This window comes from Lathyrus oleraceus, chromosome 2 (genome assembly GCF_024323335.1).
Source record: "Lathyrus oleraceus cultivar Zhongwan6 chromosome 2, CAAS_Psat_ZW6_1.0, whole genome shotgun sequence".
Lineage (NCBI taxonomy): Eukaryota > Viridiplantae > Streptophyta > Magnoliopsida > Fabales > Fabaceae > Lathyrus > Lathyrus oleraceus.
Genome location: NC_066580.1, coordinates 483159804 through 483184311, shown reverse-complemented (window position 1 = coordinate 483184311; position 24508 = coordinate 483159804). Strand labels below are relative to the sequence as shown.

At 35.1% G+C, this 24508-nt stretch overlaps 2 protein-coding genes across 3 annotated transcripts; one reads left to right on the top strand and one right to left on the bottom strand.

The window, feature by feature from the left end:
* Window positions 1-267: 267 nt before the first annotated feature.
* Window positions 268-5193, top strand: LOC127120699 (hydroxymethylglutaryl-CoA synthase). Its single transcript, XM_051051218.1, has 12 exons — window positions 268-523; window positions 728-834; window positions 1544-1676; window positions 2114-2257; window positions 2427-2585; window positions 2776-2849; window positions 3453-3528; window positions 3700-3755; window positions 3851-3941; window positions 4108-4248; window positions 4342-4491; window positions 4667-5193. The coding sequence occupies exons 1-12, from the start codon at window positions 458-460 to the stop codon at window positions 4871-4873; spliced, it is 1404 nt and encodes a 467-aa protein (XP_050907175.1). The 5' UTR covers window positions 268-457; the 3' UTR covers window positions 4874-5193.
* Window positions 5194-9883: 4690 nt separating this feature from the next.
* LOC127120697 (phospholipase D beta 1) lies at window positions 9884-13731 on the bottom strand. 2 transcript variants are annotated; one of them, XM_051051216.1, is made up of 9 exons: window positions 12700-13731; window positions 12504-12620; window positions 12216-12410; window positions 11501-11752; window positions 11333-11401; window positions 11089-11236; window positions 10675-11000; window positions 10386-10583; window positions 9884-10305 (listed from the first exon to the last, which is right to left on the bottom strand). In XM_051051216.1, exons 1-9 carry the CDS (start codon window positions 13651-13653, stop codon window positions 10012-10014), a joined length of 2553 nt encoding a protein of 850 aa, XP_050907173.1. In that variant the 5' UTR covers window positions 13654-13731; the 3' UTR covers window positions 9884-10011. The 2 variants fall into 2 exon arrangements, with proteins under 2 accessions (XP_050907173.1, XP_050907174.1); XM_051051217.1 differs by lacking the exons at window positions 9884-10305; window positions 10386-10583 and having other exon boundaries at window positions 10676-10851; window positions 10884-11000.
* Between the last annotated feature and the right edge of the window lie 10777 nt (window positions 13732-24508).

Sequence of the window (24508 nt, the reverse complement as noted above, 5' to 3'; positions counted from 1 at the left end):
AGCGTAATTGATTGGAAAACATTACCACCATGGTGGTTGGAAGCTATAGTTAATTAATAACAAAAATATAGATATCGTAGGTACCTTATTACGTGGTAACCCTCAAAGTAGTGTCACGCAAAATGGCAATCATGGTAAATAAACTCAAAACCAAAGGTTATTAAAGGTAGAAAAGAGCCTTCTTTGTATTTATCGCGGAAACTCACATAATCCGCATTTTTCATTTTTTGAAATTTGTTGGTGGCTGTTTCCTAATATAATTTTTTATTATTAATAGTAATATTATAATTATAATAATAATAATTCCTAATACTTTTTATTTATAAATAGCAAACATTTCCATGTGAAAAGCTACTATCTCTCTCTTTCATTCATTCATCGAAATTCAACTCTTTCTTCTTTCAACCATTTTTTCTTCTTCTTTCATTTCTTCGATCTTTTTCTTCTTCAATCAAAAATGGCCGCAAAGAACGTTGGAATTCTCGCTCTCGACATCTATTTCCCTCCCAACTGCGTTCAACAGGTCACACTTCCATTCTCTCTTTCTCCTCGTTTCATGCTTTCAAGATTCATGATTTCAACAATCTGAATCAATTCATCTTTTGCTTAACCTCTAATAATCACTTAATCAAGATTGTTAACCTGGAACTTTTGCCTAATTACGCGTTTCTAACGATGTGATCAATTTTACTTGAAAAATGACGGTTCAAGTTCTTTGATTTGTTAGGAAGCATTGGAGGTTCATGATGGTGCGAGCAAAGGGAAATATACCATTGGACTTGGACAAGATTGTATGTCGTTTTGTTCCGATGTTGAAGATGTTATCTCAATGAGGTTTCTACTTTTGTTTCTCTTTTTCTTTTGGTAGTATACTAACTGTTTGATGATATGCCATTATCAGTTCTTGTAGTTACATTGTTGCATACTCTGTTCTTCGAAAATTAATTGACCTGATTGATTAATTCACACAAAAAATGGAAGCGAGAATAGTAATACTTTTGATGATATCGGCAGTTTTACCATAAATGCGCCAAAGATATTGAGTTGGGAGGGATGAATCTAATATTAATTAGAGATTAGAATTGAAGAAATGGTAATTAATGTTTTATTGAAATTGAAATAGGTGAGTAATTTTGGGACAATTACTATTATTATTTTTGAATGGACTGGTTAGTTTTGTAATGCTAAAGCCAATTCTATTGCTGACAAACTTTGCATTATGATTTGATTTATCTTTATGAAGGAACATGTAAATTGGCGATCTTGTAAATACAGTTCATGATGGTGGTGAACCTTTTAAAACCTTGTGGAGGTGTTTAAAGTTTTGAATTAGAATTATGTACAAGTACAACAAATATCACTTTTAGATTGAAATAAATATTGTCTCCTAGGAATTTTGAAGTCTTGGTGTAGTTTTATTGTTTATTACCTGCATTGTGTGTGGTGTGTTCGATAGGACTTCAAATTTGAAGCTTTATATTCAATCTTGCAACTGATCATTTTCTTGATCTTATTTCTCGACGGTTAATTATTGCATCTGCAGTTTGACGGTGGTTTCTACCCTTCTTGAGAAGTATGAGATCGATCCTAAACAAATTGGTCGTCTGGAAGTAGGCAGTGAGACTGTGATAGACAAAAGCAAATCCATCAAGTCATTCTTGATGCAGATCTTTGAGGTATCCTTTCAGTGTCTAACCACATGGATATTGGATATATGATTCTCCTTGTCTAAATAGACTGATTATTGTTTGAATGTCAATCCAAGTACCTATTTGCATGGTGGTTATACCTTACTTTAAAGTATTTAAACTTGGAGTACAAGCTCCTGAGCAGTCAATCTTGTGTATATCAATCAGAGCTCACAGCTAAAAAGACAATCAGTTATCTGTGCTGTGTGCTCTTTTCATCCTGATTCTATAACCATAGTAGTACCTGTGACCGTTTTCATGTAATGTTATTAATTAATGCTTCACTCTCTGATGTATTATAGGATGTCGGGAGTGTTAATAACCAGATTGGAATTTCTTCTGTGTGTCTTATCTTTTTCTTGATCAAACAGTTTATCTATATAGCTTTCTAATACAATATTTATCTACCTGTCTGGAACAAACAGAAATATGGAAATACTGACATTGAAGGTGTTGATTCAACTAATGCATGCTATGGAGGAACTGCCGCTTTGTTCAATTGTGTCAATTGGGTGGAGAGCAATTCATGGGATGGACGCTATGGACTTGTTGTCTGCACAGACAGTGCCGTAAGATAGTTTTCTGATTATATGTTGCTTTTCGACCATATTCAGTAATAATAAATACCCTTTCCTTATATGTGATTCTAAGAACACTACAAGTTTTGAACTAAATAATTCAAGTCCTGGATTCTATCATTACGCTGGGGAGTTAATCAATTGATGTTTACTTTCTCAGGTCTATGCTGAAGGTCCTGCTCGACCTACCGGAGGAGCTGCTGCTATTGCCATGCTAATTGGTCCTGATGCTCCTATTTCTTTTGAAAGCAAATTGAGAGGAAGTCATATGGCTCATGTTTATGATTTTTACAAACCTGACCTTGCTAGTGAATATCCGGTAAGCTTTTCAATCCATTTCATTGTTGTCTGAACATTTGACTTTGGGATCATATAATTTGAAAAATATTTTCCAATTGTTTTTCCAATACGATGATCCAAGCATCCTAGCAACTTTAATTTAGTTAATACATCATCATATAGCATTTCAGGATACCAAGTGCAATAAATCCACTTAATTTGTGTTGCAGGTTGTCGACGGAAAGCTTTCACAAACATGTTACCTCATGGCCCTTGATACTTGCTATAAAAATTTCTGTCAAAAGTAAGTCTCAAATAGCCTAAAATTTGTTTTTGTTGATTCAGCATTTTACTGTCTTGATGCAAGTTGAGTCTCACCCGGCCTTGCCCTTTTTGAAAATTTTATTATAAACTACAACACACTATTGAGTTCTAATTCTTAAATGAGGTCGTAAACTGGCGCCTGCCAAAGTTTTCTTTGGGTGAAATGAAAAGGGAGATTTCTTTGTACGTTATGACATAAATACTCTTAATGGTGCCTGAAAATGTTTAAAATGGAAAGAGCCGACTGCATGGGTGAAGGAATGAATTTGGGTCAAATGTAAAACTGAGCTTCTGTGCTGATAAGCGTTCCACTTAGTAGTGGAAAATTATTTACCAAATAAATAAATACATATAATAATATAATAGTGTTATATCAATATTAAAGCCTAGAGTATAATAATAGTAATATATTTGTTAAAAAATATGCAAATATTGAATTAGCTCAAATCATCGAGTATATGAATGCGTGCGTGGGTATGAATATCCTTAAACATAATTCCATAATTGTATTATGACTGATGTTGTGTTTAAAGCATTAGTAATAACTAACTGACCAAGTATCTGATTGTATTTACTTTTGTAGGTATGAGAAGCACGAGGGAAAGAAATTTTCTCTTTCTGACGTTGGTTACTTTGTATTCCACTCTCCTTATAACAAGGTAGTGTGAACTTTTAAGGATTTAGTGTTTAATATTGTAACTTCCTATGAGACTGAATAATGCTCCCTGTTTGCATTCTATATATTTTTGCATCTAACTTAAAAATGATATGTATATTTGTAATTTAGTATGTATGTCTGTATATTTCTTCTAAGACTTTATCTTCTGCAGCTTGTGCAAAAAAGTTTTGCTCGTTTGGTCTTCAGTGACTTCTTGAGGAATTCCAGGTTCTCATTATTAATCCATCCTCTTGAAAGCTTTTTATTTTTTATTCAGTTATTCAGTTTACACATGGGTGTTTAAAAATTCATAATGTATGCAGCTCTTCTACTGATGAGGTTGCCAAAGAAAAGCTGGGACCTTTTGCAGCTTTATCTGATGAGGACAGCTACCAAAGCCGGGATCTTGAAAAGGTTTGTGATCCTCTATATAAGCAAAAAGTAATCTTCTTATGTTACTTTTCCTTTCTGGCCTTGGGATTGAAAAGAAAATGCGTGAATTCAAGTTTAAAATGTTCTGTTAAAATTGGACCGTTGAGAAAATATTTGCTGATGATGTGCAATATTTTTTATTTTGAAGGCATCCCAACAAGTTGCCAAGCCTCTATTTGATGAGAAGGTACAACCAACTACTTTGATACCAAAGCAAGTCGGCAACATGTACACCGCGTCCCTCTATGCAGCATTTGCATCCCTTATTCACGACAAAAATAGCTCACTGGTGAGTGTTCTAACCACTATCTATGAGAAATATAGTTTCCTCCCAACATTGTTATCTGCTTTCTAATAAATATTTACATCTTACAATTTTCAGGAAGGTAAGAGGGTGATATTGTTCTCATATGGAAGTGGCCTAACTTCCACAATGTTTTCCTTGCAATTACGTGAAGCTAAACATCCATTTAGCTTGTCAAACATTGCCCGAGTGATGGATGTTGCTGAAAAGTTGAAGTCAAGACAAGAGGTATTGATCCATAATTAGTCTAGTCAAATATGAAAGTATTCAAAACGAGTTCATGAATTTTGATATTAAATCGACCAGTCCTTTGTTAGATTATTGTTGTAATGTTAATTAAAGTGATGGAACAGAGTACTATGTTGTATGGTATTTTAATGAATACATGCTATTTTAATTGCAGTTCCCTCCAGAGAAGTTTATTGAAACACTGAAGCTAATGGAGCATAGGTATGGTGCCAAAGATTATGTAACAAGCAAGGACAGTAGCCTTTTATATCCAGGCACATTCTATCTCACCGAAGTTGATACCAAGTATCGCAGATTCTATGCGACAAAATCTAGTGAAAGCAATTTGACAGGAAACGGAGTGAGTGCCAATGGTCACTGATGGTTAGAGCATGTAAGCAACAGACAATAAATGGAATTAAGCTTTGGATAGGATGAAGATTAGTCTTGTTTGCATTAGTTTTTGTAAGGGAAAGCAAATGTTTTCTGCAGTTGCAATCGTTGTCAGTTCAAATATTGTATTTTACTCTTTAAAATGTTACTTTGAATTCAAAATTTTATATTTTTAGGTTATTTGTTGCATTTTAATGACTCAAAATTCAAAGAGTTGTATGCTCATGATAGTTAGCCTAGGTTATTTGTTGCATTGTAATGACTCAAAATTCAGAGAATATATATGCTCATGATAGTTAGCCTCTAGAAGTTATGATTACTCTAACTATATAAACATCAAGAGAGCATAACAAAATGCAAGCGCTCACCCAACATAAGAAGTTATGATGTACTCAAAATCTAGAAAAAGTTCATTCATAGTAGACACCGACATGTCTTTGAACTAGCAATTAATTATTTCCAATAGACATCTCCTTCATATGGTCCACAGTAATAGGCACATTAGGTACATCGTTGGACAAAATATAATCCCCAAATGTCAAATCAAAGCCAAAATCTTTATGCTACCAAGCCTTCCCCAAAAATATTAATACAGAAAACAACTCCTAACTGCCTATACACAATATATCAAAGCTATAATGATGTAGATTTTAGAAGTAGATTTTAGAAGTTTTTTATTTCGTTGAATGTAGGGGGTGTTAAAACGGGCCGGTCCGTTGGGTAGGTTTGCTTTGCCCACACTTTTTTCGGGACGGATTAAGGTTATTTGACCCGCACCGTTTAATATGTTTGTCTCATCCCGTCCCGTTTTTTTCGGATGCGAATATTAATATAAATTTTTGCAATTTTTAAGTTAAAAACGTGCAGTGTTCGCGGGTCCGTCCTACCTCACCCTCATTTTTTTTTGCAGATCAAATTTTAAGCACACACCTATACAATGTCTGCCCCGCTCTATCCTATTTTTTTACAGACTTTTACACGACGGACAATGCCCATTTGTCATCCCTTGTTAAATGTTAGTTATTGTGTTAGTTAGTCTGTTATTGTGATTGTGTTAGTTAGTTTATTTAGACTAAGAATATATAATATTTGAGTCTTCTTATAATTATATTTTCTACTTCTAATACTATAAGCCATTCAGACCATTTAATATGTATTCTCCTTCTTACATATTACAAATATGATGTGTAATATGATATTAGATAGTAATTAGATCTGAATCTCTTTCATTCTTTCCCATTCTTTTGCATACAATTGTGTGATGTTCTTCATCGAACTCTCTTTCTCCTTCTCCTAAATACCAATCGATCCCTTTTAGTCATGGCTTTCGATCACGAAAATGAATATGTTGATGATAACGATTCGCCCACCACCACCATCGCCCCAATGACCCAACGAGGAGTCCTCAAAACCCTTACTACTTACATCTCGGTGAAAACCCGTGTGCAATCATTGTAGCGCCACCGCTTGATGACCACAACTTCCATAATTGGAGTAAATTAATATGACATCCAAGAGCAAATTATCTTTCACTAATGGAACCTTAACAAAACTGACTTCATCTGACCCTAATTTTTAGTTATGGGATTGAGCAAACAACACAGTTCTTTTTTTGATCAACATAACCCTTTCACCTCACATTGCTCGAAGCACAATATGCTTTGGTTCCACCTTTGAACTCTGGGATGACCTTCACAAAAGATTCACGAAAGACAACCATTTCCAATTCTCCAATCTCCTTCTGGATCTCTACTCAATTAAGCAAGGTGACAAATTGTTATCTTGGCATTTCATTAACCTAAAGATTATATGGGGCGACCTTGAGGATCTTCGCCCAACATCATCACTACAAATTTTTCTACCACAATCCACCTTGATAATCACCCGCAATTAGACAATGCTCTTTATATATCTGAATTTCAATTCAGTCTCATTTTCATATCTAAATGCCAAAATTTATAATATCATATGCATTTCTCACAAAATTCCAGTCAAATTCAGGATGTGTCTATAAAGAGGATGATTGATCAAGTGGTTGAACATAACAACCTCTACCTATTCCATAGAACACCCACATCCACACACTTTATTTGTTGTAAATCTAATTCTTATTCCTATAATATTATTATTGATCATATCTTACATAGTACTTTAGATGTATGACATCATATACTAGGTCATCCATTTAATGATGTTTTACGACATATGCCTCATTCTTTTCCTTATATCAAATATCATAAGATCATGTTTTACGATACCTATCACCTTGATAAACAACAATGTCTTTTTCTAATAACTCTTTTGTTACATCTCATTTTTTTAAATTGGTGCAAATGGATACCTATGGATCAATATGAACCTATTCTTTAGACGATTTTCAATATTTTTTTAATTGCGGTGGTTGATTTTACTCATTACTTGGATCATTTTTATGCATGATAAATTTGAAACTAGGTCTCATATTAAAAATTTCATTAACTACTCTCATATCTAATTTTCTTATAAAATCAAAATCATATGTAGTGATAATGGAACTGAGTTTATCATGTCATTTTTGTATACATCATTATCATTCATCAAAGGAGTTGTGTTGAAACACCACATTAAAGTTCCATAGTAGAGAGGAAACAAAAACACCTTGTAATGGTCAGTAGGTCTTTCCTTTTTCATGTCAAGTTGTCTAATTGGTCCTTTGCCATTTTCCATGCTACTTACTTAATCAATGCACTTTGTAGCCCTACCATCCATCATAAAATAACTTATGAGCTTATCTTTAAAGAACCTCCCAACTTCCTTCACATTAAATCCTTTGAATGTCTCCCTTATGCTTCCACTCTAACTAAACAAAGACACAAAATTGATCCAAAAACCAACAAAATCATCTTTCTAGGAAACCCTAGTGGCACTAAATATTTTCTCTTATATAATCTCCACACCAAATCCACTTTTATATCTAAAAATTGCATCTTTTATGAACACAATTTCCCTTATATCTCTCCTACCACCAACCCTCCACCAAACAAAAACCGTACCTTCTTAGACAATAAAAACCACAAAAACATTTTCGTCTTTGATTTTGATTTTCCCATGGAACTTGAGACTTGAGACTGTTAATTCCAAAACACAAAACACCAATTCCACTTTAACCTCGCCACATAAATCTCATATTCCTAACAAACCTCAACCCATCTTACTCTTACGAATTCAACCAGACATAAAATCAAACTTGTATACCTCACTGAATTCGTTAGGAATGCATCTCATTCATCTCCCTCATATAACATTTCCAAATTTCTTTATTACAACAATACATCTCCAAACTTCTATGATGTTATTTATGTTATTACCTCAAACTGTGAACCTACATCTTACAAGTAAGTCATTATACAACATCACTAGGTTAATGCCATAAACAATTAAATTGAAGTTCTAACCAACAACAAAATATAGATTTTACCACTCTCCCTTCAGGTAAAAAGGATAATGGTTGTAAGTGGGTATACAAAACTAAATTTAAGACTGATGGCATAATTGAAATATACAAAGCAAAATTAATGGCTTAGGGTTTCACTCAAATAGAACGCATTGACTTCTTTCTTTGTCATTTTTACCTAGTTGCTAAACTCACCACTGTAAGATTACTTTTTGCTCTTGCTTCTTCATTAAGTCTTCATTTACACGAACTAGATGTCCATAATGCTTATCTCCATGGTAATTTGGATGAAGAGGTATACATGTCCTTACACTATGCCACCAATACCTCTCATCCAAATCAAGTTTGCAAACTTTTAAAATTATTATATGGTCTATAACAGTCTAGTAGACAGTGGTTTACAAAGTTAGTTATGGTGTTATTATCCCACAACTTTAAACAATGATCAGGATGCCATTCCATTTTCATACATCAATCTGCTAATATTTTCATTGCCTTAGTAATTTTTGTTGACGATCTTATAATTTCAGGAAAATAACATAGACATCTTACAGAGCATAGAGAACACCCTATAACATCATTTCAACATTAAGGATTTAGGCGCTCTCCAGTACTTTTAAGTCTTGAGGTAGAAAGATCAAGCAAAAGAAGATATCCTTGGATGCAAGTATGCAACTAGTCAACTGGCTATAGGCACCGGTTTAAAGAAAAATGAAGGCAAGCCTTTATTAGAACCAACAACATATAGAAGAATTGTTAGCCAATTCAATTATCTTCTCAGCACTCGACCAGACATTGCCTATATTGTTCAATAATTGAGCCAACATATGAGCAACAAAATAAATCTTCATTTTGTTGTTTCTATCCGAGTTCTGCGGTACCTTAAACTATCTCTAACCTAAGGAGTATTTTTCTTCTCTATTTCTCCATTACAATCGAATGCCTTCTCCAATTCTGATTGGGCCACATATTCAAATACACGAAGGACATCTATGGTTTATGCATTTATTTAGGTAATTCTATGATTTCTTTGAAATCAAAGAAACAACTAACAGTCTCTCGAAGATCCAATGAAGTCTAGTCCCGAGAAATACTCTCAAAGAACTACACATTTCCTTCCCTGAACCGGCCTTGCTCTATTGTGACATTGTATCTACTAGACACATTGCCAGCAACTCTTCATTCCATGAATGCACAAAGCATATAGATTTGGAATGTCATTGGTTCAGGAAAAGTTTCAGCTAAGCCTTTTTCATTTGTTGCATGTCTCCTCCTTGAAACAGATGGTAGACCTTTTCACCAAACCTTTAGACTTGAAGCCTTTCAATGGCAATTTGCTTAAACTTAGAGTACAGACCTTATACCCTCAAATTAACGGGGGTTTTTAAAACGTTGAATGTTAGTTATTGGGTTAGTTAGTTTGTTATTGTGTTAGTTTGTTAAATTTTTGTTATAGTTTGTTAGTTTGTTTAGACAATATATATAACAATGAGTCTTCTTTTTCTTGTAATCGGATTTTCCACTTCTAATACAATAAGCCTATTCAATCATGATGTCCAATAGTAGTAAATAAATGCAATTTAAAATCTTGAATGCTCCCAACACAATGCACAATCACTAGACCATGTTTTGACAAAACTTAAAGCATTTGGTGGTAAAAATAAAACCATACTTCTAAGCAACAAATCCAACCCTTATATAGTGAGATTTTCTTGAAGTACAACAAAGGTTCCCTTTATGCTCCCACCAACATCAGGGAATGTTTCACACCCAACAATAGGTTTCACATTGCCCTTTGAGTCAACCTCAAGAGGGTATTTCAGTAAATGACTTTTCATTTCAGTTACTTCATCAGCCACATATTGTTTCCAATTATACTCACTCAAACCTCTGATCCTTCTCACACATTCAACACTCTCTGGTTCCTTGAAACACTCTTCCACACCTCCTATGTGCTCACTCCACAATGACATCCTATAACCATGCACCTGAACACAACACAAAAAATAACTTCATATAAGCACTTGTATGGTAATTACTTATTCTATAAGCGCTTAATTAAACATGCCTGGCCATGAGGTTTGGATTTGCTTGTTGCCCAAGTATGATTAGGCTGATATGCTCCCATTGCAATCTCAGTGTCTCTAGTGCCTTCCATGGATCTCTGGTTTATGTTGGCAGATCCCATTAACACATATTCATCATCCACTATTATTCCTTTTGAATGAACATAAATCATGAATCTTCTATTCTTTTGAGATAGTACCTACGTTCCAAAATGCGAAAACAATAACGATAATAAACTAACTTGATCGATAAAAAGGCATAAAAAGTATTTAGGCGAGTAAAACAAATACCTGCGGAGCGTTTTGTCCGGTCGGTTTTATAGGATTTGAAATGCTTTCGTTATCGGAGAGCTCGCGATTGCCAAGGCAAAAGAAGTTCAAGTAGTCCTGCGGTTCGTACTGATTTTCGAGTCCAGCTTCCTCTAAGGCCTTGTAAATTGTTGCATACATCATTTGCATTGTTTTGAACTGCCAAAAGAGAATCCTCTGAGTAGCTATACTTGAAGGTACACCTTCAGGCCACATAGGAATCACAATATACACAGAGAATCTCTCTTTCTGTTTGATTTTGTTCGCTATTTTTAGCGCGATTTCCATTGGAATTAAGTTGTTTGCACCTGCGGAATTATCAAATAGACCAGTTATTTTGGGACGGAGGGAGTATCATTCCTCTTTTCGACTTCGGTTTTAGAACTTAATACTTACCGAGGTCTTTGTAAGAATCCCAATTATACGATGAGCCGAGAAAATATTGATTCTCGATGTAAATGAACTTCTGTGCTGATCTGATTGCTTTGACATATGCAGAATGTATGCTCATGTCTATCATTACATTCTTTCCACAAACCAAGTTCTGTTCAATGAAGTAAACATAGTTAGATCTTTCTTTCACACTTTACAGCAACAGTAAAAAATGGTAAAGTTGACAAGAGAATTGAAGGCACTTCACCCTTTGTATAGCTTCTTTGGGTTCTTTTGGAAATCCTTTGACAGAATTGGAATCGATCGAACGGAAGATCTTCGATTAAAAAATGGAGTAAATAGTGAGAGTGATGTAAAATGATATTGAAGAAGTTTTTCGAAGGGAATGAGAATTGAATCAATCAATGATACATACCTGGACATGCCAAGTCTCTTCTTGGTTATGTTCATCTAGGTAAGGAGCTTCATCAATGCCAACTATGTCGGAGATTCTATCGATTTTCAGTAATGAATCATCATTTGAAACTTTTATCTTTAGAAGTGTAGTCATTTTTAATGCTCTTAACCAACGTTCCTCGAAATTGGTGAGAATGTCATATGCAGCAGGACCTTCAATTTTGGAATGCAAATCATGCCATGGTTGTCTTGGACAACCAGTAACAGAACCCTGTTTAGTATATTTCAAACTAGCTCAATCAATTTCATAACCTCTACTATTCAAAACTATAACAATTTTATACATGTTTTTCTAGTCGTATCGTCTAATGTGAAACTCTTATTACACCCCTTCACGTCCAAGATAGGACATCTGGAGCATGACCTGATAACATGTGCCACAAAGGATCTTGGATAGGTTTTGATATCGTCTATTGTGAAACTCTTACTAAACCCCTTCACGTCCAAGACAAAACATCTGGAGTGTGATCCAAGTAATCCGATAGTAGTGACCTGATAACATGTGGCACAACAGATCTTGGATAGGTTATGATACTGTCTTACAAAACCGACGTATCATGCCAACAATGTCCACCTTTTATACACATATTTCCCGGCATATCTCATCCAATGTAGGACTCTTAATGCAGACGAAAGTTGAAAAGTAATGAAGATAAAAAAAACGGATGACTTACCTCAAAGTTATGATTATAAAAATCATCTTTGTGTGTTGTCTGCAAAGTCCTAAAGAGAGAATGTTCCGGCGTATCGTATCTTCCCAAACATAAATCAAGCCCTCCAATGAAAGCTACAATCTTTCTCTTATGTTGACCTGCATCAGCATCCACAATCACTGTCTTCTGATGATGTGTATAGATTGTTCCAGCTTCCTGATAATTGAGCACAAAGCAAAAAAATGGTAAGCATTTTCCTTAAACCAGTATTATGCAGTTCGACATACAAAAATGGTTTCTCTTACTAACCTGTTGTTTCACCCAGCTATGTCCTTTTCCTCCAGATCTCGGACAAAGAAGCACTCTAACGGAAGAATGCTTGAAATATTGTCGAGTCTCCTCGTCGTAGGTATTCATAAGTCCAACCTACATATTTGATGATATAAGTAAGTAAATGGTTACAATTTAATCGACATAAACAGAAAGATTATTCGAAGATCATTACTGTTTTATATCCGAGCACGCTATTAGAAGTAAGATCATCCCACACAAGTAGAAGCACTCTCACACCTTCTTGTGATTTAGCTTTGAGAAGTTCACCTAAAGTATGATCTTTTCCATCTCTAGTATCTCTAATGAGACTAACATTGTAGTAAACAGACCAACCGACGATATAGACCAATCGGTGCGCCTGACTTATCGCATCGAAGATGTCATGCCAACAATTTCCATTCTCATAACAACTCACTTGATCACCATCATCAACCTTCAAACCAGGAAGAGAATCTTGTGGAACATGAGCATCTTGATAAAGTGTAACTTTTCCACCTTTCCTAAGCGGAAAATACGTAGCAGGAACACCTTGATAATCCTCACCGATACCGTTACTATAAAGGGCTACCTTATCAACAGGAGTATACTGAATTGATAAGCTCAAAACTGTTGACTTAAAGGGCTTTCCATTAGTATCAAGAATGGGAAAAATGCCTTCAAGTTTGGAGCCATTACATAGGTTCTCAACCGGAATTCCCACTGCACCGATAACCTGTGAACCAACGATATCGTTGTCTTTTACAACAAAGTGAATTTCTGATGCAAGATGTGCAACAGGAACATTAAAATGCTGCATCCAAACCGGGTTTTCGTTGTTTCTAATGATAAAAGTACTTGCAATAACAGCACCAGCTATAGAGACAGTAACATATGGATCACTGGTTAGATTTTGAGACATTTTACCACTAAGTTTTGTAGGTAAGAATGAAAACATGTCTCCCATTGTCTTATGAAAAGTGTCCATGTTGGGAAGGTTTTTGGCTTCTCGGATGCAAATTTCTAAGTTTCCATGTAAGAGAAGAATCTTTAAGGAACTTGATGTGGTTGGAAATGGAACATGTTGTTGACCTTGTCCATGGTGCGAGTTTCCAAAAGATGGAGTTTCACCATAGACCAAATGAGCCATGAGAAGTTTTGTTCAGAAATGAAGAAAACACAGGAGGGTGTTTGAAAGAAGTTGGTGATGGTTGGAAGAGGCAATGGAACGTGAAGGTGAGTTCTTATTATACTAAGCATTTGAGACATTTGATGAGGAACGTGTGATTTGGTGTTAGCTGCCAAAAGAGAAGTCAATTCATGAAGAAGGTGTTAAACAAACCATAGAAAATGGCATGTGGAAATATAATATTGTACATTTGTACTTGTTTAGGAGGAAAGTTCAAATTAGAAGATAATGTTTTTGTCCTCTCCTTGTTTTTTCTAAAATTAAAAGTTTGTTAACAAATTTTCCGGTCATCGACTATTTTGTTTGCTATTAAGATTCCCTCCACATGACTAAGTGGTTATTTATTTCTTGTCTATAATTATGTTAGGTGTATTATTATACGGTGATGCTCAGGTATTAACATTTTTAAACCTATCAATTTTTTTATTTTTGAGTTGACTATGAGTTTAATAAAATTATACTTGTGAAGTTTAAAATTATGAAAAATGCTATTCATACACTTAGTTCTACACCTACACCCATATTCTACTGTTCACCCATACGGTGAACAGTAGAATATTCTAGGAGGAAAGTTCAAATTAGAAGATAATATTTTTGTCCTCTCCTTGCTTTTTCCAAAATTAAAAGTTTGTTAACAAATTTTTCGGTCATCGACGTATCTTGTTTGCTATTAAGATTCCCTCCACATGACTAAGTGGTTATTTATTTCTTGTCTATAATTATGTTGGGTGTATTATTATACGGTGTTGCTCAGGTATTAACATTTTTAAACATATCAATTTTTGTATTTTTGAGTTGACTATGAGTTTAATAAAATTATACTTGTTAAACATATCAATTTTTGTATTTTTGAGTTGACTATGAGTTTAATAAAATTATACTTGTGAAGTTTAAAGTTGCATAGTTTAATAAAATTATGAAAAATGCTATTCATACACTTAGTTCTACACCTACACCCATATTCTACTGTTCACCCATACGGTGAACAGTAGAATATTCTAGGAGGAAAGTTCAAATTAGAAGATAATATTTTTGTCCTCTCCTTGCTTTTTCCAAAATTAAAAGTTTGTTAACAAATTTTCCGGTCATCGACGTATCTTGTTTGCTATTAAGATTCCCTCCACATGACTAAGTGGTTATTTATTTCTTGTCTATAATTATGTTGGGTGTATTATTATACGGTGTTGCTCAGGTATTAACATTTTTAAACATATCAATTTTTGTATTTTTGAGTTGACTATGAGTTTAATAAAATTATACTTGTTAAACATATCAATTTTTGTATTTTTGAGTTGACTATGAGTTTAATAAAATTATACTTGTGAAGTTTAAAGTTGCATAGTTTAATAAAATTATACTTGTGAAGTTTAAAGTTATGAAAAATGCTATTCATACACTTAGTTCTACACCTGCACCCATATTCTACTGTTCACCCGAACGGTGAACAGTAGAATATTCTAGGAGGAAAGTTCAAATTAGAAGATAATGTTTTTGTCCTCTCCTTGCTTTTTCCAAAATTAAAAGTTTGTTAACAAATTTTCCGATCATCGACGTATTTTGTTTGCTATTAAGATTCCCTCCGCATGACTAAGTGGTTATTTATTTCTTGTCTATAATTATGTTGGGTGTATTATTATATGGTGTTGCTCAGGAATTAACATTTTTAAACATATCAATTTTTATATTTTTGAGTTGACTATGAGTTTAATAAAATTATACTTCTGAAGTTTAAAGTTATGAAAAATGCTATTCATACACTTAGTTCTACACCTACACCCATATTCTACTGTTCACCCGTACGGTGAACAATAGAATATTATAATAATATATTATTTAAAAAAAATATATAAAAAAATATTATTTTTTAATATTATTTTTTATTATGTAAATGTTTATTAACCAATTTCATAATATTTTTAACCAACTTTATAACTTGTATTAACCAATTTTGATGGCTATTCAAAATTATTTTTAATGTCTGAACGTTCATTAACCAATTTTTTACATTTAATTAACCAACTTTTTTCACTATTTTAAGTCACTGTTCATAGACACTGTTCACGCGTACTGTTCACGCACTGTTCATGTACTGTTCACGCGTACTGTTCATGTACTGTTCACGCACTGTTCATGTACTGTTCAAAATACTTTTCATAAAAATATTATTTTATTTTTAAAATATACTGTTCACCGTATAAATACGGTGAACAATGTATACGGTGTAAGTATTTGGTGTAGAAAGTGGTGTAGGAATAGCAAAGCTGTAAAGTTATACTAGTCAAAAAATACATGTCTTCATGCTATCTTTATGAGGTTAGGAAATACTCAAAGATCTTAGTAGGTTTATAATAATTGAGGGTGGTTAGAGACAGTAACCGCTCTCCCATGATTAGGGAAGACTATTGAGGCTAGGATTTAGGAAATCCTTAGAGGCAGTAACCGCTCTTCCATGATTAGGGGAGACTGTTGACTACCTATTTTCCAACTCTCCCACTTTCTGTGAGGATGTCGCTTGGGCGACGTTAATACTATAGGCGGGGACCCTGAAGTCGCTCATGTTTGAGACTCTCACAAATATAACACTACACATTCCATCAAACACAAGGGCTTGTAAATGGCGAAGTGTTTTTAAGGCTTTTTTCGGATCCTGTCTCGTGGCATGGGATTTGATACTTTTGTTTTAGGGGGTGAGTCCTTCAGCTGAAAGCGACTTTATTAATGAGAGGCGAGTACCTCAGCTTGGGGTGAGTCGCCCAACTGAAAGCGACTTTATTAATGAGAGGCGAGTACCTCAGCTTGGGGTGAGTCGCCCAGCTGAAGGTGACCTTATTAATGAGAGGCAACTCCCTTAGTTTGTAGTGAGTCCCCTAGCTGAAGGCGACCTTATTAATAAGAGGTGAGTCCCTCAAGTTGGGACGAATATTCATCTATAGCTAAGTGTTTCTTAGATAGCTAGGCGGTAGTGGGATATATCAAGTTTCATCTTGATTGAACTTTGAGACGTCAAAACGTCAATCAAACGTGAAAGCTTAAGTGTTTTAGTACAAAAATAGCGTAAGTAGCATTTAATGCAACTCATGTTGACATTCTTAGAAAAATCAATCAACCCTCTTTTACTTACAAGTATCTTCCATGTGTAAAAAAAATTCCACTTCTCGTGGAAATTATTCAATTAGGTGGATATATGGCTTGTGTTATTGGGTTTCCGTAGGAAACTGATATATTATATCGACAACCCCCTTTTCTCTTCTTCTTTTCTACTTCCATCTTTCTAGAAAAACATATAGGTCTAGGATAACCGTGAGGAAGGTGATAAATATACTCTTCTTCTTAGGGTAAAAATATTGTAATATCTGTTTTTCCATCCAAGATAACAATGAGTAAGAAAACCAAAATTATTCACGCTTGAGATATTGTGTCCTTGTACTCCCATATTGACATGAACAACAAGTTTCGCAATGGCGTGAGTATGACGCAAGGAGGATGTGATATATGGAGCCCTGTTTAGGGAATGAAAGGGGATAACATGGATACCTCCAGCGAGCCATTTGCCCCTTATTTTTACCTCCATTTATCTTATATTCACGAGCTGGGGGTTTTATTCTCATTTACTTCTTTTAAGATAGATTTCCTAATAACTGTCAACGTATGTTGTAGCCCGTACATGTCCCCCACTGTAAGGGTGTTCCTTTCCTTCTATAGTACAAAAGTTCTTCCCAACAACTGAAATTATATTTCCCAGAGGAAAAATGTTAGACCATATGTCTATGACAACTTGTCCAACTGGTTAAACCAGATTTAACATAATATGACAACAACATATAATTAAAGTGAAAACAATAAGGAACACAAGAAAATTGGTAACCAAGTTCAGTGAAAACAACACATGCGTCTAGGGGCACTCTACCTAAGAAAGGAAATTCATTCTTTAATAGAATTAGTACAAAGTGTCTTAGATGAAATAACCCACTTCTTAATGCCCATCTTCTTAAATCTACCCTCAGTGTCTTTCTATTTAGGTTTCCCCCTAAATATGATATTCCCCCCTCACTTTCTCTCAATCACTAATCTCAATTGATCAATGATCGATAAATTAGCAAGTGTACTAATCTTACAATGTAGTAATAAGAGAAATCTTCCCAATTATTAATCTCAATGACTGCTTAACGATATAGAGTTTGTGTTTCAATTTAGTTAAACAAAAGACTTTGGGGAGTATTGGATTGTTGGTTTTAAGAGTAGAAAATAAAGTGCAAAAGAAAGGAAATTCATTCTTTAATAGAATTAGTACAAAGTGTCTTAGATGAAATAACCCCCTGCTTAATGCCCATCTTCTTAAATCTACCCTTAATGTCTTTCTATTTAGGTCTCCCCCTAAATATGATATTTCCCTCCCACTTTCTCTCAATCACTAATCCCAATTGATCAATGATCAGTAAATTAACAAGTGTACTAATATTCCAATGTAGTAATAAGATAAATCTTCCCAATTATCGATCTCAATGACTGCTTAACGATACAGAGTTTGTGTTTCAATTTAGTTAAATAAAAGACTTTGGGGGGGTATTGGATTGTTGGTTTTAAGAGTAGAAAATAAATTGCAAAAGAAAGTACAAGCAACAATTCAACAGATTAAAAGATGTTTTGAGTAAACAAGCTAGAAAAGGTGTATGATTGGATTCATCAACAACAATAAATTAACCTTGCAACAACTTAATTCAATATCATCCACTACCGGTTCTTAAGGGTGTTAACTCCTAAGTTCTTAGTGAGAAAACCTTTAATCATTAAAATTAATCCCTATGTCCATAGTGAATTACAAATGAAATTAAACATTAATTTTTATCAAGAATATTCTGATTTCCACATGGTATCCCCAAGCCTAGGTGATACCTACTATGAATTATTCACAATTAAGCATTAACAATGGCGGTTAAACCTAAATATTAATCACATACCAGACTCAATTTTTCCGAAAGAGAAGGCATTAAGCACAAATTGTAACTAAGTCATATATCATAAAATCAAAGTCATTACAAGGTAAAAATCTAAAATTGCATCATAAATTCAAATCAGCGACACCCCCTAGCATTTGGGGGTTTAGCTACTCATAGTCAAAAAGGAAAACATCAAAAAGAGTGTAGACATTACAAATTAACGGAAGAAAAGAGGTCTTCAATCACAAAAGTACATTAAAATGTTAATCCACCACGAATTCTCTAGTGCTTTAGCCTTCAAAACGCATTCTCAATACTCCAAAATCGTCCAACCTTTGGAAATTTGCGTTTTTCGACTAAAATAAACAAATTTGGTTATTTTTTCCAGATATGGGTCACTCATACGCGTATGGCCTCATCCTATACGTGTATAGCTTATTTACACCCTTACTCATACGCGTATGGTCAGGGTAGGGCGTATGATCCAACTGGAGCCATACACGTAAGGCTTCTGAAGCGCAGGATGACTTGACTTGGTTGGTCTCATACACATATGGGCCTTCCCATACGGGTATGAGCATAGACTTGTTTTTCACCCCCTCCTGCTGGTACGTGTATGTTGAGGGTGGTGTTGAATGGTCATACGCGTATGAGAGGCCTCATACGCGTATAGGCAGGAAACATGCCTTTTCTCCATTTTTTCTCTTGCTTATACATTTGTCATCCGGTTTCTTCTCTGATCCAGCTCCTCTTGATCTTTTGCCCTTGCAAACATATCAAAAACTACCCTCACGCGTAAAAAATAACTCAGAGTTATCGAAACACTAGAAAATCAAACTTATGTAAAAATCTACAGAAATCTCTTAAACTACTGCCCAAACTCCTAGTAATTCACCTGATTTTGGCATTCAAATGATATCAAAACTAACATAAATGGTGACTGATCACAACCCCAAACTTAGCTTGTTGCTTGCCCTCAAGCAACTTTTAGCATCAAAACATCATGTTACTAATCATCAACAAAATAAAGCTACAAACACATACCTTTGAGATATTCCATGATTCTCTTTCTTTCCTACCTTTCATTCGGCCTGATCATCAAGATCGAATGGTCTGTCACAACAATATTTGAGAATATTGTTTCTCTTGTCAGTCCTATTCACACTCTCACTATTTCTCTCTGGTGTTAATGCATATACACTCATAATTTACAGTACGCATTACCATATCATAGGCATGCATAAGCTCTTTTTCAATTACCAGATACACATTACACACACTTTTGGAGGTTTTTTTCCAAGTTTTAATGAGGCTAGGGCTAAGGTGGGATGATATATGGATAAATGGGCTTATGGTTTAGAGTATATCTATCATTTTTTCACTAGGATCACTCCAAAGTATTAATGTTGGAATTTCTTACATATTGCTTTCTTTGGTCAGCTGGCTAGACTTCTCAATTTTTAAACTGAGTTCTCTTTCTGGTGAGTGCTCTTGTGTATATTTTTTTATTTTCTTTTTCGTTAAGCTCTTTTCGAGCTTTTTTTTCCATTTTTTTTCCAAGTGCACCCACCTTTTTGTACTGTTGCACAACTACCCTAAACTTGAAGGTTATTATTCCAACACCAACCCCAAATTCAGAATGAAACATAGATTAAAAAATAACAGATAATACTCTGAACATGGTAGGAAAGTGTTTTAGGCCATTAGTTCATGATGTGGTAAAATAGTAACAAATAAAGAGGATATATGCTCAACATGGGTTAACAAAGGATATATTATTAGACGTGATGGCTATAAAGGCTCAGAGATGTAAACAAACAATGTGCCTCAGTGTGTGTAATATGCACAAGCTATTAAGAAAGGGAAGGCACAAGTTCTAGATGATAACAACATACCTGAATGCTCTCATAGGATGAAATTTGTGTTTGGTTTTTTCTGTTCTCACCATGTTGGTAAGGGTCAACAATGTCCACAGTGCCTCGCATGTGATGCAACTTTACACACTTTCCAACATGAACTGGAACCCCTTTCGATAAACTTCCATAAAACCACTTAAAATCATTTCATAAATATTGTGACTGCTTGGTATTGTCATGGTTTGGGCATACAAACTTTGTCTGGGTATTCATAGTTAACCACTCATACGAGTCATCATCTCTTAACTAACGTAAACATAAAAATGAATTATCTAAAAATATCAGTAATATAATAAACTCAAAGTTTTGGACAATACATAAAAACTCAAAATGTAAGTACATCAGCTCATGAGAAATAAAAATAAAATAAAACTAAAAAGAAAGATAAAATAAAACTAATCCTCGTATGTGTCCCTGTTTTTGTTCATCATCAGATTGTCATACTTGATCATGGCATTTGGGTCGCCATGATGCACAAAGGATGAAATCATAGACATCTGTCTTGTTTGACCTCTCTACTATATAGTCCTAAATGGACCTTACTATTGTTGCGGGGTAGGCTGAGAGAAGGGAGATTGGTGGTAGTGTTGCTCGAATGGGCCTACAAGCTGGATCGGAGTATCAATCCCAGGGTACTGGTAGCGACCGTAGAAAGGTGCTGGAGGGTCGCCAAAAAACCGGTCTCTAAAGTGTTGGACAGCTCCCTACGTGTCCACCTGATGGGTGAGGTACTGACCAAGAAAGCCAATATATGCGCAAAAATCCTGCATAAAACAAAACATGGGCATTCGATCTATGTGTTCTTTAGAGTCCTCGCCATCAAGAGGCACTCCCTCAGGTACATGCTAGGGATAAGACTCGTGTCTGCTGGATCTAGTAGGCTTTACTGGATCCAGTAGGCTCTGTTGGATGTTCCTCAATATGTGCTTTGCTCCTAGGGTGTTTTACTATCCATCCAACATCCAATGGTCGTGTCGGGTTCACCATGCAACCATTAGTGAACTTCGGTACCCCTACTTTCCATCATAAAATAAGGATGACAATGACATGTCCCAGAGACTTCTTAGTCTGACTCTGGGCCATCTCATCCATATCAGCAACAATAATACGCCCGACATTCACAACACGTCAGTTGAACAAATAATATAAAGCCATAGCTCGCATAGTGACGAGCTCTGACCCATTCTAATTAGTGTCTAAAGTGTGGTTCAAGAAGAAGGTCCATGCCTTCGGAACAACATCGAGATCCATTATGGCTAGTTTCCCAGGAATCAGGGTAGAAACAGGTTTCCAATCTCTATCCTCAAGTGCCAAGCGATCTAACTTTACTCGGTAAGGCCATCCAGTCCTAAAGGACGTCTTCATCATCTGATACTCACAGTTCGACTCTCAAAACTTCATCTTTAATAACTTGTTCACTATTTTCTAATCGTACTGGATTTGCTTCTCTTTGACCCAAGAGATCAATGCAGGTTTTGCAGCAGCGTCTTGAGAAGGGGGTCGGTAGGCATTCTCATAGAACTCTAATACCAGCTCCTTAGCCACTTGATGGATATGACTACTCATATAAGTCACTTTATGGCGCTTTAGTACATCATGAATGTCTGGGTGTTGGTCGGGTAGAGGTTAAATGCTCTTTCCTCAATGATTTTTTCTGTCCAGCAAGTAATAATATTGTTCTTCATGTTCAACCGAGAAGAACATGTTTGAATCATGAGCCGGAGAAGAAGAAGTAGCCATTTGTTACAGATTTGACCTGTTACAGATGAAATCTAAAAAAATAGAAAACTCAGAGAAACTGTGTAGGAGCAAACAGGAACATGTATGGCACAATGTGGAAAGTGACAGCAAAATGTAAGAAAAATTATATATAGCGCCCTGTATGTGCCATATGTGTATCATACGCATGCTGTCAGGGTCATACGCGTATGAGATGTCTCGTACGCGTATGGGCAGAGAGCAGAAGCGGTTCAAATTTTTAGATCACGTATCATTCGTGTATGTTGTCAGGTGCCCGTTGCATACACATATCACCTGATCATACGTGTATGGCCCAATTTTTAAAAAATTGGCCAGACTATTGCCATTCTCCATACGCGTATAAGGTCTTTCATACACGTATGGGCAGAAGACTTAAGTTTTGTAAAAATGTGCAGTTTCATACGCGTATGGATAGAGAGTCTGCAGATTTGGGGAAACATGGCAGACTCATACACGTATGAGCAGAAGGCTGGATTTTTTATTTACTTATTTTTTTTCAAAAAATATTTTTCTCGTTTCTTTTCCCTGCCTTGAATCTGCAACACATAACTCAAAACTATTAACATAAATACACTAGAGTGAAAAGTACACTACTAAAATTAAACTATTGATACCTCTCTTGGCTTGCCTCCCAAGAAGCGCTTTTTTACGTCCATAGCTCGATGAAAGACCAGTTTATGGTTCTCTGAGCTACGCACCTTCCACCAGGTCAGTTTTCTGTCCTTGGTAGTACAATTTCAACCTTTGTCCATTGACCTTGAAGGTGTCCTCACTGGTAATACTTTTCAACTCAACTACCCCATGCGGGTATACTTTGTGTACAGTGAATGAACCAAACCATCTAGATTTCAGCTTTCCAGGTGTCATACCCCGATTTTGGTCCTGAATTTTTTCCATTTTTTCATTTTTATTTGGCACTTGGCCTAAAGTTCATTTGCATACATTCATGACCAAAGACAACCGACCATTCCCAAATCCATATTTTTGTTACACATTGGTCATTGTCTAGGCCTTTTTGATCATGGTGCTGTTGGTTATAAAATGGATTCTAAATATTTGACTTTTTATTTTTTCAATTTTAATTTCAATATAAGTCTAATTCCAAATTTCAATTTAATCTTAATTGTGTTTTTACTAATGATTCAAACTCTAATTGATTTTTGAATTTCAAATAAATGTTAGAATTTGATATCAAAGTAGTTTTAACAAATTATAGATTAATTTGATTATAATTGGCTTTTATTGGTTTTTTTGATTTTAAATTGACATTTAGATTAGTCTTGGATTATTTCTAAAAATCCATATCCATTTTTATAACCAAAATATCCATTTCCATTTCTCTCTATTTTCTCTCCCATCAAACCAAACACATTATTCTCTTCTTTTTCTCTTTCCCCAACCGCAAATTCCATCCATGGCTGGTTCTTCTCAACAACACTGTTTCTTGGAAGAAAACGGCGATGGCTTAGCTTCAATCGCCGACACCGAACCGGGATACTCCGGTCATAATCATAACCATAATCATTCCGCTTACCAACATGGTTACGTTTCCAGAACTTCAGCAACTCAATTCCAAAAATCATGATCTTACTCAAGAAATTGTAAAGCTAGTTTCGTGGATCTAAAGCATTATGCAATGGCTATTCTGAGAAATTATACAGTACCGGCTCTTACAGTTTGCTTCATGATGAAAGAAATGATCATCACATTGGAAGATTAATTAGTAAAACAGTAATATTGGAAATGATGCATTCACTGTCAACGAGGCTGCACAACCTTTTCCTGATGGGTCTAGCAATAATGTATATATGAAGAATACCCCCATATCATCAAATAATATGGGAGGCCAGAATTCGATGTTACAGACATCAGGAACACAACTTCTGGGAAGATCAGCTGCATCTCCTTCTGCTGCAACGAGTGCCACTTCTTTTGACAATACAACAGCTTCACCAATTCCATATGCTAATTCACCTAGGTCTTCTACAAATATGATGAATACGCCTTCTCCTCAGCAGCAAACATCACAACTGCAGCAGCAACGACCAACAATCCGCAGCAACAAGTCCAAACAAAACCAGTACACAATTGAACCCAAACGTCCATAACAGTCCATTAATCCAAAAGATTAGCAATCAATTCCGGTCGAAACCATGCAAACAGCAACATGGACTCGACCTTACCTGCATCACATGAGAAGGA

Bases quoted from the DNA above. Each gene is read 5' to 3' on its own strand.
- LOC127120699 (XM_051051218.1), top strand. From the start codon at position 458: ATGGCCGCAAAGAACGTTGGAATTCTCGCTCTCGACATCTATTTCCCT. The intron at 524-727 runs GTCACACTTCCA...TTGATTTGTTAG, and splicing joins CTCCCAACTGCGTTCAACAG to GAAGCATTGGAGGTTCATGA. The intron at 835-1,543 runs GTTTCTACTTTT...TTGCATCTGCAG, and splicing joins GAAGATGTTATCTCAATGAG to TTTGACGGTGGTTTCTACCC.
- LOC127120697 (XM_051051216.1), bottom strand. From the start codon at position 13,653: ATGGCTCATTTGGTCTATGGTGAAACTCCATCTTTTGGAAACTCGCAC. The intron at 12,621-12,699 runs GTAATGATCTTC...TCAAATATGTAG, and splicing joins GCGTGCTCGGATATAAAACA to GTTGGACTTATGAATACCTA. The intron at 10,306-10,385 runs GCATGTTTAATT...TGTTGTGTTCAG, and splicing joins AATCCAAACCTCATGGCCAG to GTGCATGGTTATAGGATGTC.